General features: G+C 32.4%; 1 protein-coding gene across 1 annotated transcript in view; it reads right to left on the bottom strand.

Moving 5' to 3' along the window:
- Positions 1-16,297, bottom strand: part of CC2D2B (coiled-coil and C2 domain containing 2B) — a 128,238-nt gene that overhangs the window by 9,457 nt on the left and 102,484 nt on the right. Inside the window, 4 exon segments of the mRNA XM_051973820.1 lie at positions 4,817-4,945; positions 5,151-5,285; positions 7,916-8,029; positions 14,605-14,694. Coding sequence (XP_051829780.1) covers positions 4,817-4,945; positions 5,151-5,285; positions 7,916-8,029; positions 14,605-14,694 — 468 coding nt within the window.

The raw sequence follows: 16,297 nt of genomic DNA, 5'->3' as shown, positions 1-16,297 counted from the left end.
AACACTAGCCTCTGCAATAAGAGTTGAGACAGAGATTAAAGGAATTAGAGTAGGCAATGAGGAAACCAAACTATCACTCTTTGCAGATGATATGATGGTATACCTAGAGAACCCCAGAGATTCTACTAAAAAGCTATTAGAAATAATTCATAATTTTAGCAAAGTAGCAGGATACAAAATAAATCCCCATAAATCCTCAGCATTTTTATACACCACCAACAAAATCCAAGAACAAGAGATACAAAGAGAAATTCCATTCAAAATAACTGTTGATAGCATAAAATATTTGGGAATCTATCTACCAAAGGAAAGTCAGGAATTATTTGAGCAAAATTACAAAAAAGTTTCCACACAAATAAAGTCAGACTTAAATAATTGGAAAAATATTAAGTGTTCTTGGATAGGCCAAGCAAATATAATAAAGATGACAATACTCCCTAAACTAATCTATCTATTTAGTGCTATACCAGTCAGACTTCCAAGAAAATATTTTAATGATTTAGAAAAAATAACAACAAAATTCATATGGAACAATAAAAAGTCGAGAATCTCAAGGGAATTAATGAAAAAAAATCAAATGAAGGTGGCCTAGCTGTACCTGATCTAAAATTATATTATAAAGCAGCAGTCACCAAAACCATTTGGTATTGGCTAAGAAATAGATTAGTTGATCAGTGGAAAAAGTTAGGTTCACAAGACAGAATAGTCAACTATAGCAATCTAGTGTTTGACAAACCCAAAGAATCTAACTTTTGGGATAAGATTTCATTATTTGATAAAAACTGCTGGGATAACTGGAAATTAGTATGAAAGAAATTAGGCAAGGACCCACACTTAACACCATATACCAAGATAAGATCAAAATGGGTCCATGATCTAGGCATAAAGAACAAGATTATAAATAAATTAGAGGAATATAGGATAGTTTATCTCTCAGACTTGTGGAGGAAAAAGAAATTTGTGACCAAAGATGAACTAGAGACCATTACTGATCACAAAATAGAAAATTTTGATTATATCAAATTAAAAAGCCTTTGTACAAACAGAACGAATGCAAACAAGATTAGTAGGGAAGCAACAAACTGGGAAAACATCTTTACAATTAAAGGTTCTGATAAAGGCCTCATTTCCAAAATTTATAGAGAACTGACTCAAATTTATAAAAAATCAAGCCATTCTCCAATTGATAAATGGTCAAAGGATATGAACAGACAATTTTCAGATGATGAAATTGAAACTATTACCACTCACATGAAAGAGTGTTCCAAATCACTATTGATCAGAGAAATGCAAATTAAGACAACTCTGAGATATCACTACACACCTGTCAGATTGGCTAAGATGACAGGAAAAAATAATGATGAATGTTGGAGGGGATGCGGGAAAACGGGGACACTGATGCATTGTTGGTGGAGTTGTGAACAAATCCAACCATTCTGGAGAGCAATCTGGAATTATGCCCAAAAAGTTATCAAACTGTGCATACCCTTTGATCCAGCAGTGTTTCTATTGGGCTTATACCCCAAAGAGATACTAAAAAAAAGGAAAGGGACCTGTATGTGCCAAAATGTTGGTAGCAGCCCTGTTTGTAGTGGCTAGAAACTGGAAAATGAATGGATGCTCATCAATTGGAGAATGGCTGGGTAAATTGTGGTATATGAATGTTATGGAATATTATTGTTCTGTAAGAAATGACCAACAGGATGAATACAGAGAGGCTTGGAGAGACCTACATGGACTGATGCTAAGTGAGATGAGCAGAACCAGGAGATCATTATACACTTCGACAACGATATTGTATGAGGATGTATTCTGATGGAAGTGGATTTCTATGACAAAGAGACCTAACTGAGTTCCAATGGATAAATGTTGGACAGAAACAGCTACACCCAAAGAAGGAACACTGGGAAACGAATGTGAACTATTTGCATTTTTGATTTTCTTCCCGAGTTATTTTTACCTTCTGAATCCAATTCTCCCTGTGCAACAGGAGAACTGTTTGGTTCTGCAAATATGTATTATATCTAGGATATACTGCAACATATTTAACATATATAGGACTGCTTGCCATCTTGGGGGGGGGTGGAGGGAGGGAGGGGAAAAAACGAAACATAAGCGAATGCAAGGGATAATGTTGTAAAAAATTACCCTGGCATGGATTCTGTCAATACAAAGTTATTATTAAATAAAATTAAATAAAAAAAAAAGAGAGAAGACAAGATATATTCTCAAATAAAAAAAAAAAGTAATTTTATCCTTCCATAAGAAGGAGGAAGCAAGATTGGAGACTTGCTTCTTCTGAACAAGGAGGAAATGGTTGCATGGCAAAGATAATAACACGGTTTGTCATTTTCCTCTCCAGCTAATTTTATAGATGAGGAAACTAAGGCAAATAGGCACTTAATGTGACTTGCCCAGGTTCATCCCTAATAAATGTCTAAGGCTAGATTTGAACCCATATGGATAAGTCTTCCTGATTTCAAGTTCAGTGCTCTATCCAGTGTAGCACCCAAGTTTCCCCAAGCTATTTTTATTAGATGGAGGCAGAACTTAATGGATTGATGAACCCAATCCGTATTCATTAATATCTTGGTGACAACATGAAAGTTTCAATTGCAGTGCTGTGGGGAGCTGTCAGTCTTATGCAAGTGAACATTTTGTCAATGACTTGGAAAGAAGTATAGATAACATGACTACAAAAATTTTGGAGAACACAAAGATAGACTCAATAAAATCATCCTGGATGACAGAATTGGGATTGAAAAAAGACCCTAACATGTTGGATTGTTGCACAGAATTTTTAAAAAGATGAAATTGAATAGGCATAAATGTCAAATAATAAATTTGGTCTAAAAATTAGCATTACAAGTGCAATATAGGGGAAATGTTGCTAAAAAGCAATTCTTAAGGAAAATATCTGATAGTTTTAGTTCATTATAAGCACAATATGAGTCCTCAGATTGGCATGACCCTTTAAAATATCTAAAATTACTTTGAATTGTAATACCGAGTCAATGAGAGGGTAGATATTTTTCCTACACCTTGTCTGGGAAAACCAAATCTAGAATATTAAGTTCAGTTACAGGATTACAGATCTAGAAATCATTTGCACAGAAATGGTACTTTAAAAAGATGGGAATACTGACATAAAAGGATTAGGAAAAGAATGATGCCCCAAAATATATGGAATAAAGGGAACTATTAGACAAGTAGGAAAAACCAGCTATGTGTAAAATCTTTGAATCTAAAAAAGGAGAGTATACCTTATTAGCAGGGATTGGTCAAAAGTGTTAAATGCTGTATACAAGTCAAGAATTATTGAAGACGACTTTTCTGTAATTTGGAAGCTTTAAATCTTACTACTAGTAACTTCAAAACTTTGATGGGAACTAATTATATTACAAAGGGATGATGAGAAAATGGTTAGCAGGAAATGGAATAGTTAGAAATAGACAACTTTTTAAAGAAGTTTAGCAGTCTTTATTGCTAAAGAAGAATGATGGGATGGAAACTGGGTAGATCAGAAGAATAGACCTTTTTTTGGGGGGTAATTGGGAAGACAATAATTCATTCAAATTCAATTTAATGATTTTATCTGTCACTATAAATTTTCTTCTGAAAGATCTGTAATGGCTTTTAGATCAATAAAGCATCTACATTTTCATTTTATGAAGTTATTAATTTTAGAGGAGTCAAATTTCCTTAGGGGAACATCTACAACTACAAAATGGAATCTGTAATTAAATTTATTTATTAAAATAATTTCATTTATAGGTTTAAGCTAAGCTCAGCACTCCACTTCATTTCACCCCAACACTTTCATTCCTATTCATATCATAAGCATGCCTATTCAAAAATATTTTTCATTTCATTTTATTTTCAACTTCTAACCCTGCCTAAAAGCAGCCTTAACCCCAAATATTTTATCTTCACAAAATATTTTTCTCAATCAGGAAACTCCTAAAAGTTTCTCTTCTCCCATGGAGTCTTCTCACATCAATTTTCTGAAAGCTAATTGTTTTCCTCACTTAATCTGACATTGGAACTTTCTTTTTAATTTTTTTTATTATAGCTTTTTATTTACAAGATATATGCATTTTTCAGCATTGATAATTGCAAAACCTTTTGTTCTGACATAGGAACTTTCATGGAAGCTTTCCATGTTTAGACATAGAATATCTTATCTTTCATTTATTTCTTATTAAAATATTATGCATTTATACATATTTTATTCTATTTATATACTATTTATGTAAGTCCAAATCAAAGTGACAGACTTTGATTATAATCTGTAACTAGCCATATGAAATTTTCTTCTACAGAAATACAAATTAAATTCCTAATCAATTTTTTGAGACAAGTGAAAAAGTTTCTAATTAGTTCTCAACTTTGTTACTAGAGGGAATAATTAAATTTTATGTTATGGTAGAATTCATTAAGTGATTTCTTATAAAAATTTATAAAAATAAGGATAACTTATAATCATATATTGTTTTAAGCTTTACAAAGCATTTTTGTCACAATAATTCTGTGGGTAGAATGTAAATATATTTGCTGTGCCAATTATGTTTTATTTAAGCTAATATTGGGCTGAATACCATTTAGCTGTGTTGAAATGATCCTTCCTATCATCTTTCCCCTTTTAAGGAAGAAAGAAATGATAGAAGATAGCCCAACAGTATAGTTAAGGGTAGAGCTTCTCAATATAATTTATCATGCATATATGCTGATAATTTCAAGTTATTAACAATGACAAATATTGGGGAAGCAGTTGGGAAAATTCTCACATAAGTACATTTTGAAAAATGTGCTTTACCTGTTCAGTTTCTGATTTCATCCACTGAATTTGAATATTTTTGGGAAGCAGTTGTTTCCAGGAGCTTTCTCTTGAATTGTCAAAATGTACAGACATTGGTGTACTGTTATGTTGAATGTTAAACCAGACCTATTAAAATATTAACATAAGTCAGAATGAGTCCCATGGGAAGAGTCGGGTGCTGGCAGTGAACAATAAACAAGGCAATATACAGAAATCCTCAGGAATATGTTAAAGCTCTACAAAACCATCTAAGATTTGGAGATTGTTAGGTCAAAGCATCAGGTGGGTTCTGAGGATGCTACTTAAATTTGAACATTTTAAACTGACTTACATTTTCATTATCAAACAAACAGTCAGCACTTTGCAGGGGACAAAATGGATCAAACTGCTTATGAGATTGCCCAGTCAGTGGATTCCAAAGTAAATATTCATCAACTTCTTGAGTTAGTACGTAAGCCACTTGCCCCTGTGTGATTAAAAAAAGGGAAATCCCCCCCCCAACAACATACATTAATATTGATTGCTTGAATTCATTCTGGATGTCAGATTTATAGACAGTATCAGATACCTTTTTATGTTAAAGACTAAAGAATGAATTTCCTTCTCATAGAGGGAGAGGAAAAAAAAGCCAACATATTGATAGATGAGCAATCAAATTAGAGAACCTTTGGCTAAAATCTGTATTCTGCCTTGATCAAATTATATCTGGAGCATTGTATTCTAGTCTTGATTAAGAACTAAGTATTCAGAGGAGGGTGATTAGGATAATAGAGTTTTTTAAAAAGTTAAAAATAACTAGGACATTTAGCTTTGAGAACAGACTAAGGGGGTGAATATGGTAGTGTTCTTCAAATATTGGAAGGATTAAATTGAAGAACCAAGACCAGAAATTGTGAAGAGGCAATTTTAGCTTTATGAAAAAAACACTTCTTTGTAATTAGAGCTATCAAAAAGTAGGATGGGCTTCCTTGGGAGTTTACTTTTCAAATAGAGGTCTTCAAGAAAAGGATGGATGTTCATTTATCAGAAAGACTACAGCAAGGATTCTTTTCCAGGAATAGTTTATATTATGTGATCTTTAATGAGTGTTCTAATGTTAAAATACTATAATTCTATGATTAATCAATCAGCAAATATGTTGAGTTCTTACTATATGCTCAACAGCTTACTATATACTTACTATATGCTTAGCAAATGCTAAGGACACAAAGTAGTCATGGACAAATTTACTGTAGAATGTAATTTTATTTTATTTTTAACTTTGTAGACATTTTATTATAGCGACTATTTAATTAATATCTTATTTAATAATCAAGTTCCGTAGAACTTAAGAAAAAGGTTGGTTGGGAACACTATGCTATTTCTCTCAAAACATCTGCCTGCTGCCATCTGGTGGCAGCTAAAAATATAGAAAGGAAAAGAAAATCCTATCTTTTTCAGCTCACAACTGCTAACTAAATGTTATTATTGAGTCTATCAGTGGACAAACTGTGACACCCTGAAATACTTCGTGGTTGAGAAATAAGACAATATTTTTCAAATGATCTTGTATGCCAATGACATTGTGTTGATTTTATTAAGTATCAAAGTTGTCAATGTAACTGTGGATGAAGAATCCCTATTATCTGAAGCATGACGTTCAATTATATGGCCAAGCTGTAGAGCTTGTCCATTAGTAGATGCATCTAAAACAGACACTATGGATGGACAACAAATTAGACCCAGAACTAAATAGAAGGGAAACGGCCTGGACTACACTTGGTAGGGTAGTACTTCTAATGAACCCAATCAGCCTCAAGATCAGTATTCTTTTGGTGATGCTGCATGGCTACTAGTCATGGAATCCTACCATACATGGACCCACATGAAGCTGTGAGTTACCCATGGCTGCATAAGGAACAAGAACAAGCTGTGTAACATTATCCACAAAAAGCTTCATTGAGAGAAGCTTCGACACCTTCAGAGAGAAATAGCCAGAAAAGGCAATGAGCCAATTGTGTGATAAAAGTAAGGGACAATGGATAGAGAGCACAGTTGTTATTGATCCAATGAGAAGAGATTCCCAGCTTATCAAGGTTATATAGGAGATCAAAGATTTACAAGGAGTCACAGACAATTATACAAAATGAAAACATGTACATGTATTATGATCTAGCCCAGTGGAGGAATTGCTCATGTCCATAAAATTTCACAGATACATAGAAGTATGGAAGAGGAAGGCAATAAAGTTATAATTATAGTAGAATTTTTAAAAAAAAGGATTAGAAAGTGATTGATAACAAGATTGCCATACCTGAACACAGATATGATCAAGCTATAAAAGTTTTATAAGATTTAGAATTGAAAGGAACTTTGGAATCTAATACAATAATTTCACTGAGGAAGAAAATGAGGCTTTGGGAAATTAAGTGTAGTAAGTATTAAAGCCAGGATTTGAACATAGACTATGACTTTGGTACTTTTCCCACTATCCCATGTTACCTCAGAGCAGGATAGCTAAACTTTTGTCTTGGAAAGATGAAGGCTGGATATGATTGAAGTTATGATTACACAGCTAGACAGAGATATCATCCTCAAGTTTTATATTACCAGGATAAAGCTATTCTTGGCAAAGGTTGAAAGAAATAAGACATGTAAATAAATAGTAACAGATTAAATTAAAGCAGAGATATTGAGTCAAAAATAGAGTGCCAATCAACTATGGAGACTGTGTAGTATAACTGATACAGAGCTGGCCTTGGAAATTAATTTAAGTGCTGCCTCTGACACCTATTAATCATGTTACCCTGTGCAAATTCCCACTGTCCTAACTCCCTAGAGTCCAAGGGAATTCTCTAATCCTTCAAATCATAAACAGTTGCCAATTTTCATTGAGAGAGGGATTTTCTCTATCAGGAGTTAACTGTACAATGAAATAACAGGTTTGAACAACAACAACAAAAAATAACCAAGAATTCTTAGCTCATACAATTACTTAAAGAAAAATGAAATAGAAAGCTGGGGGAAAAGAAGAGATATTTGTTACACCAAGAGCTGGAAATGGATTTGATAAGGTTTTTGAATCATCTATGCTATTTAAAAATAGTTAACACTTACTTCTAATGTTGATGTTCCCAATAACACCCAGGCTTTCTTTCCAAAATACAGGAAGTAGTTACACAAAAGTATTGCGTGTTCCTCTTTGTTTCCAATAGTTAAATTGATGCAACGCTAAGGCACATTAAAATGAAGAAGAGTACAAGCATGTAATTAGGAATGTGCCAAAACTCTCCCCAAATCCCACTCATCACATTATTAAGATTATTATTTTTACAAGTGTTAAATATGAAAATTATTTTCAACTTCCACTTATTATTTTTACCATACTCCCTCTTTATTGCTATCTCTTAAGACTCCTTCCCTCATTAAAAACTTTCAGTTCATGTGCCAGTTCTTATGGCAGTGGTTTCTAAACTTTAATAATGAATAACACTCTACCCCCAAAACTTCTTTTTAACCAAAAATAATTCACTCCCATATACTTTTCACTAAGCCTACTATACAAACAACTATCTGGGTTTGTATTGTATTCAAATACAATTAAGAATTCATAATTTTAAAGCATAGAAATCTAAAACATTCAGCACTACAAATATTTACTGATAAAATTGCTAACAATTTTGAATATTTGTTATAATTTCTACAAATAACCAAAACAATAAAATTATAATATAATAGGTAGACTTTGGGGGCTCAAAGTAGTATCAATTATAAGATTGCTACTTATATTTCTATTTTAATCATTAATCAAGAATGATTTTTAAATAACAATTCCAAAAGAAAATCCTATTTTACATAAATGTTTTGAACAAAAATAGCAAAATTTCTATCACTTTGTTTGATAAATCTTATTCATAGCTAAACACAAAATTTTTAGGTTCAATTCTACATTTTCAACATATTATTTACAAGATAAATCTATTAGCTCCTCTTGTTCAAATGGAGCAAGACCAAATGTATCAGACTTGTCCTTGGCAAATTATTTCCTTATCAACTGATATCAATTTACATTTAGAAATACATAGGTCTTTAAAATAAAGTGTGAATTGCTTCTTTAGATATCTCTAGTAGGTGCTTTAAGTAGATGTTTACTTTCTTTTCTTTCAGTGGTTCTCAAACTATTTGGTCTCAGGATCTCTTTAAATTCTTAGAGGACTCATGTTAGTTTTATCTATTCATATTTATTGCTAGAAATTAAAACTGATAAAATTTTAAAATATTAATTCATTCCAAAATGACAATAATAGTCTTATCACATGTAAAAGAAAAACCACATTTTTTTTTTTAATGAAAAATAGCTAAAATAAAAAATCGAAGACTGGTTTTACATATTTTTTACAAATCACTTTTAATGTCTGACCCAATAAAAAACAGCTGGATTTTCAGATATGCTTCTACATTCATTTGGTTTTAACATGTTTAACAGGTTGAAGTACATAACAAAAATCTGGCTTCACAGGGTTATGTAGGTATTTTAATAAGAATATTTGAACAAGTAAATAGCTTATTGTTCAGTATTTTCATGAATAAAATCATTTTATCTTTCTGGGTCAGATATGAATTTGAGGACCTTACATTATTTTATGTAGTTTTCTCCAAAATAGCCACCAAATAAGCAGATTTCAAGAGCAATTTTTGTTGTAAAATGAATATTTCATCTTTATCATAGATAAACATTTTAACATTATCATAGAAAAAGAGTATTTTTTCCCTTGAGCTCTCAAGTATTTGGGGACAAGAAAGCCCTGTTTTGCAACAATATATCCTTGATTCCCTTTTCAATCATTTTTTCATCAGTAAAGTAAAACTACTCTTTCCAAAGTTATCAATGTTAAATTGCCAAACTATGATTTTTTTCACTGTCCTCATCCTTCATCCTTGTCATTTAGAGCAAATTCATGATTTTAACTTAACTTTTGTTAAATTTGGTATGAATGAATTACATACTTTCATTTAAAAAGGTGTGTACTTATGTAGGCAATATTCTTGAAAATATAAAACAATTTTGGCTATGGATATGTCCCTCCAGAGGGTTTCATATCCCTTACAATTTGGAAATTTTCTGCTCCTCCAAGTTGTTAATGCTTTCTTCTGCCTCAAATTATTATATATAGACTTTTTATGTTTACTTGTTATAACAAGTAACTCCCTCAGTAGAACACAAGCTCCCTGAGGGCAGGGAATATTTTTGTTTTATCTTTGCAACCACAACTTCTAGCACAGTACCTTGTTCACTGTTCAGTTTTTTTATGACTTTTTGTGATCACCCGGATCATAGTATGCCAGGCCCTTCTATCCTCCACTATCTCTCACTCAGTCTGTCCAACCTCCCATTCATTTATTCCATGACATTATCTCTCCCTCTCAACTTCCTTTTGCCTTCAATCTTTGCTAACATCAAGGGCTTTTCCAGTGAGTCCTGTCTTCTCATTATGTGCTCAAACTATTTAAAGTTTCACCATTTGACCTTCCAGTAAATGACTGAGCAGATAAGTGAATTGGAGTGTTGGGCCAGGAGTCAGGAAGATTCATCTTCCTGAGTTCAAATCCAGCATTAGACACTTACTAGTTGTGTGACTTTGGACAAATCCTGTTTGCCTCAGTTTCTTCATCTGCCAAGAAAATTCCAAATGGGGTCACATGATTGAAAAACAACTGAACAAGTTTCAATGCCTTAAGCCCAAGTATTCATGTCTGTAATATGTAGTGATCATTTGGTACTGATATTTGATTAGATAGTTCTACACTAGTCTTTAATTTTAATTTTTTTATTTTTCAATTAAAAATTTTATTTTCTCTTCTTCTCAGTACTGTTTCCCTGAGAAAACTAAAAAACAAACAACAACAACAACAAAAACCCAAAGCTATTGTTACAAATGTGCACACTCAAAACAAAATTAATTTTTGCACTGGCTATATCCGCAAAACATCTCCATTTATACCCCAAGTCAACATTCTACCCCAGGAGATGGGTAGCACGATTCATCAACGAAACTATGAAATTATGGTTGTTCATTTTGTTATTATTGACCTAATTCTTAAGTCTTTCAAAGTTGGTTTGTCTTTACAATATTATTACTGTATAAATTGTTCTCCTGGTTCTATTTACATCACTCGGAATCCAGTTCAATTAAATTTTCCCAGCTTTTTCTAAAACTGTCAGTTTCATCATATGTTACAGGATAATATTTCCTTTCATTCCCATACCACAATTTTCTCAGCCATTCTCCAATTGGACAATTTCTAAATCTTTGCTAATATATTTATTTATTATGAGTGAGGTACCCCACTCAGGGAGGAAACAAGACAGTTTCATTCTGTTATCTAGGTGGGATTGGTTCAATCCTGAGCAAAAGAATTCCAATCCTATTGAATTAAAGAAACTCATTTAATTCTATTCAAATTCCAGCTCAAGCTGAAACCCAGCTTGTAAGATTGAGCCAGCTTGCGTTGACCTAGCCCCCACTGGATCAGATTTGCTTGGGCTGTCCCAGCCCCCACTAAGACCTAATATAATAGCTTCCTTCAAGGAAGGTCTTTTGCAGATAGACCTCGGTAGCTCACTCAGCTGCCAAGACTTTCTGTCCTCTGAGAACTGTATTCTCAGAGCAAAACTCCATTTTCCAATAGATCTGCCACTATAGAAGTCAGTCGCTTGGTAAACTGATTTCTATCTAACAAAACTTTCATTTTGCAACTAATAATTTGGGAATGAGTGAATTCTTTCACTCCTAAAGCCAGTGGCCGATTTAAAGGGGATTCTTAACAATTCTCTTATAACCACTAATCTAGGCCATTCAAACAGCATCAGTACGATACTTATTCAAGTACATTTATTTAGGTAGGTTTATAATTTATATTATATAACATTATTTACTTCTGTCTTTTATTTCTGTCAAAAGAATTTAGTAATTCATATATTTCTTCTGTGTGTCCTAGCAAGTTCTAAATCTTTAGAACACTATAGTTATTTTAAATGGAATTTCTCATCCTGGATCTCCTGGCTAAGATTTTTGGGCAAAACAAAAGTGCTAACATTATTTGTGGATTTTATATCTCACAATTTTGCTGCAGTTATTTCTTCAATGAACTTTTGACTTTGTTGCAGATGATTTTATGGTTTATTTAGAGAACTCAATCAGTAATTTTGTTTCTACTTTGTTTATGTTTATTTTCTCATTTTTCAATTTTTTTTTCAAATGTTAAATCAAATATTAATAGTTATAATGGACATCTTTCTTTAACCTTGATCTAATTTTGAAGGTCTTTAGTTTATCTCTATTATACATTATTCTGCCTTTTGATTTTGGAAAAATACCTTATTAAGGAAAACCCGATTTATTACTGTTTCCTAGTTTGTTTTTGTTTTTATAACAATGGGTATCCTATAAAAAGCTTTTTCTGCATTTACTGGTATGCTTTTTATTGTTCTTGTTAATAGTGTAGCCTATTTTGTTTTGTTTGTTCTTTTTACAAATTTAACCTAGTCATATTGTATAATATTTTTGATATGTTGCTGTATTTTCTTTGCTAATATTTTATTTAAAATTTTTGCATCAATGTTCAATAGGAAAAAAATGGAAGATAGTTTTCTTTCTCTGTTTTGGTTCTCCCTTATTCAGATAACATCATCATATTTGTGTCATAGAGGAAATATGGTATGATCTCTTCTTTTCCCATTTTTCAGTTTATAAAGTATTATAATTTTTCTTTGAATGCTTGATCTTATGCTCTTGTAAATTCTATTTTTTTCCTCTAGGGGCTAATTAATCATTTGTTCAATTTCTTTTTCTGAATTTGGGTTGTTTAAATTTTCCATTTTTTGTTCAGTTAATCTGAGTATTTTATTTTATTTTGTAGATATTCATTCATTTCATTTAAAATGCTAGCTATGGAATCATATTGATAGTTTCTAGTAATTTCCATTTTTCTTCATTTGTTTAAATTCTCCTTTTTCATTTTTTTAATACTGGTTATTTGGTTTTCCTCTGGGTTTTTTTTTTTTTTAAATTAAGTCATGGTCTATCTATTTGGTTGCTTTTTTGAAAAACAATTTCTAGTTTTATTCATTACTTGAATGGTTATTTTACTTTCAATTTTGTTGATATCTGATTTTCATAATATTTATTTTGGTGTTTAATTTTTTTAAAAAATGTGTTTTGTTTCTAGCTTAGTTGATCCTCATCTAGCTAACTTGTAAGGACTTAGGAGAGATTACAATGAATGTGGTATTTGGTTCATATTGGATCTTGACTCCTGGAGCTTGGAATCATACCACATGTTTATAGTTTACCACCATTAGAAAATGGCTCAGATTCAAAGGTATTTAGTCTGTGACCTTATATTTATCTTAATAAAAAATGATTCTCCCTGGCTGAATAAATTATGGTATATCAATGTTGTGGAATGTTATTGTTCTGTAAGAAATGACCAACAAAATGATTTCAGAGAGGCCTGGAGAGACTTATATGAACTGATGCTAAGTGAAATGAGCAAAACCAGGAGATCATTATACATGGTAACAAGAAGATTATATGATGATCAATTCTGATGGACATGGCTCTCTTCAACAATAGATTGATTCAGACCAGTTCCAATTGTTCAGTAATGAAGAGAGCCATTTACACCCAGGGAGAGGACTGTGGGAACTAAGTGTGGACCACAACATAACGTTTTTACTCTGTTGTTTGCTTGCATTTTTTGTTTTCTTTTTCATTTTTTTTTCTAGATCCGATTTTTCTTGTGCAGCAAGATAACTGTATGGCTATTTATACATATATTGGATTTAACATATATTTTAACATGTATTAGAGTACCTGCCATCCAGGGGGAAGGAGAAGCAAATTTGGAACAGAAGATTTTGCAAAGGATCAGTGTTGAAAAATTGCCCATGCATATGTTTTGTAAATAAAAAGCTCTAATAAAAAAATTATTCTCCCAATAAAATATGTAGGAACTCTAGGATCCCAAATTCTGGTTTAGATCATCATTAACACATATCATCATTAACATTTGTATCAGGCTTTAGAGATTAGCACAGAGCTTGGTTCTATGTTGTTATGCTAATATCTGGAGCACTGAAAAGATTTTGGCTACTATTGCCAATTTGTCAAGTAGCTTTTAATTCTTCTTAACCAGTGATTTCTAGAGGATATTAGAAACCTAAAAATTTCTATCCATAGAATATTTATTTTCACTGAACATGAGATAAGCACAATAAAATAGCTCTTAAAAAAAAGACAAATAGTAAATACTACATACCTTAGAGAAAAAGGAGTGTGTGTGTGTGTGTGTGTGTGTGTGTGTGTGAGTGTGTGTGTGTGTGTGTGTGTGAGAGAGAGAGAGAGAGAGAGAGAGAATGAGGAAGAGAGCAGAGAGAAGAGAGAGAGAAAAAGAGAGAGGGAGAGAGAAAGAAGAAAGAAGGTAGGGAGAGACAGAGACAAAGAGACAGAATATATTGGATAGAGTATTGAGCACAGAATCAGGAATTAGGAAACTCTGGGTTGAAATCCACCTCTGACACTTAATGGTTGTGTAACCTTATACAAATCACTTAACCTCTCACTGTACTTAGGTAACAGCTTAGAATTTATTATGTCATAAAGGAATTGTGATCTGCTTTGGTGGAGAGAGCCCACTATGTTCACAAAAATCACAAATTCTTCACATACATTCATATGAAATGTGTGAATATTTAGCAAATGTTTATACAAATTTTAATTAAGTTGAAATGTACTGCTTATTACCTCTGGTGACATCCAAATATCAAAACCGTCATTTTCATTCAGTGTATCCGATAAGCAAGGAATTAAAGACACAAATCGAGCAATGATGTCCTATAAGTATAATATTACAAATATTATATGTAATTGAAAATTATATATATTAAATAGACCAGTTATTAAATCTCATATAATATAAAATTTATCTATTAAAACAAGTGCAAAGATTTTAAGCTTTCATTTAATATATCATGAAGATATTAAATCCATTTTTCTACATCCTGTGTTAGAAAATGTGACATTCTGTTAGTTTGTACCCCAAAAGAAATGAGTATTTAATGAGGAATATCAGAGGGTAGTGTATAATTCCTCCATTATGCAAATAAAGAGTAATGAGATATGAAACTGCTTCATACCCATTATTTTCTGCCGGCACAAATACCATTTCAAGATTTATCTGTCAATATATTGGCTTTCAGGGACTAGACCTCAGTTTAGTTTGGTAATAAAAGGAAAACTTTCTATGCCATCTAAAGTGACGTGGAGATATAAGAGCCTGTGGCCTTTCAGACTGCTACTGTAAAAAAAAAAAAAGCCATTTTTAATTCTAATTAGGAATAAATAAAAATCTAATGAAAAATTTCCTCCTCCCCATTTTCCTCAAGGACACATATGTATCATATTCATTGTAGATTCTGAGAGGAGAAATTCTAGAAAACTTCTAGAAGATACCATCTCTACTCTTTCCTTCCCCATCCTCTTTTTGGATATGGATCCATCCCAACATTATTTAGTATAGCTTCCTTCATGCTCCTTAAGCTGAAGCTGTTCCCTCTAAAGTTGCCAAGGATTTCTTACATGTCAGATCTAATAAATTAAATTAAATTAAACCTTTGTGACTTTTCTGAAGCCTTTGACACTGTTAAGCACTCTCTTCTCCTTGATGTTCTCTTCTCTAGGCTACTGTGAGACTGACTGCTCTTGTTCTCCTCTTTCATATGGGAACTCCTCAGCCTCTTTTGCTGATTCACCATCATAGCCTTTCCTCTAGCTATAAGCATATCCCAAAGCTTTCCTGGACTGTTTTCTTCCTCTCAGCACTTTCATGGTAACTATCAAACCACATGAATTCTCTATCTCCATATATGTTTATCGCTCTCTCGAACTGTAGTCCCAATTATCATCTATTTAGACATGTGGATGTTGCATAGGCATCTCAAGTAAAATTCATCTTTCCACCAAAATGAACTCTACTTCTGAACTTCTTTATTTCCTGTCAAGAGCCCTGCTAAGCTGGTCAGCCAGATTCACAACCTTGGAATCATCATTCTCCTTCACCCTATGTATCCAATTAGTTGCCAATTCTTATTATCTTCTATGACATTTATCTTAATCATCCATCTCTTTCATTTGGCCATCACACTCATCTCCCTCAACTAAACTATTGCAATAACCATTGATGCCTCTGTTCAGATCTCTCTTCTCTCTAATCCATCTCTCACACTGTTGCCAATATTCCTGAAAATGTATACTGACCATGCCACTTTCCTACACAGTAAACTTGAGTGATTCTTTGTGCTTCTATGATCAGATGCAAATTCCTCTGCTTGCATTTAAAGTCCTTCATAATCTGGTTCCTATCTGCCTTTTCAAGAACTAGAATTTAGCCAAAATTGGCTTTCTTGTTGCCTCTAACACAAGACATTCCATTTTCCAT

Source organism: Antechinus flavipes, chromosome 2, assembly GCF_016432865.1.
Source record: "Antechinus flavipes isolate AdamAnt ecotype Samford, QLD, Australia chromosome 2, AdamAnt_v2, whole genome shotgun sequence".
In the NCBI taxonomy this organism is placed as follows: Eukaryota; Metazoa; Chordata; class Mammalia; order Dasyuromorphia; family Dasyuridae; genus Antechinus; species Antechinus flavipes.
Note: the sequence above shows the minus strand (reverse complement) of the source record. Positions and strands in the feature narration are given on the sequence as shown.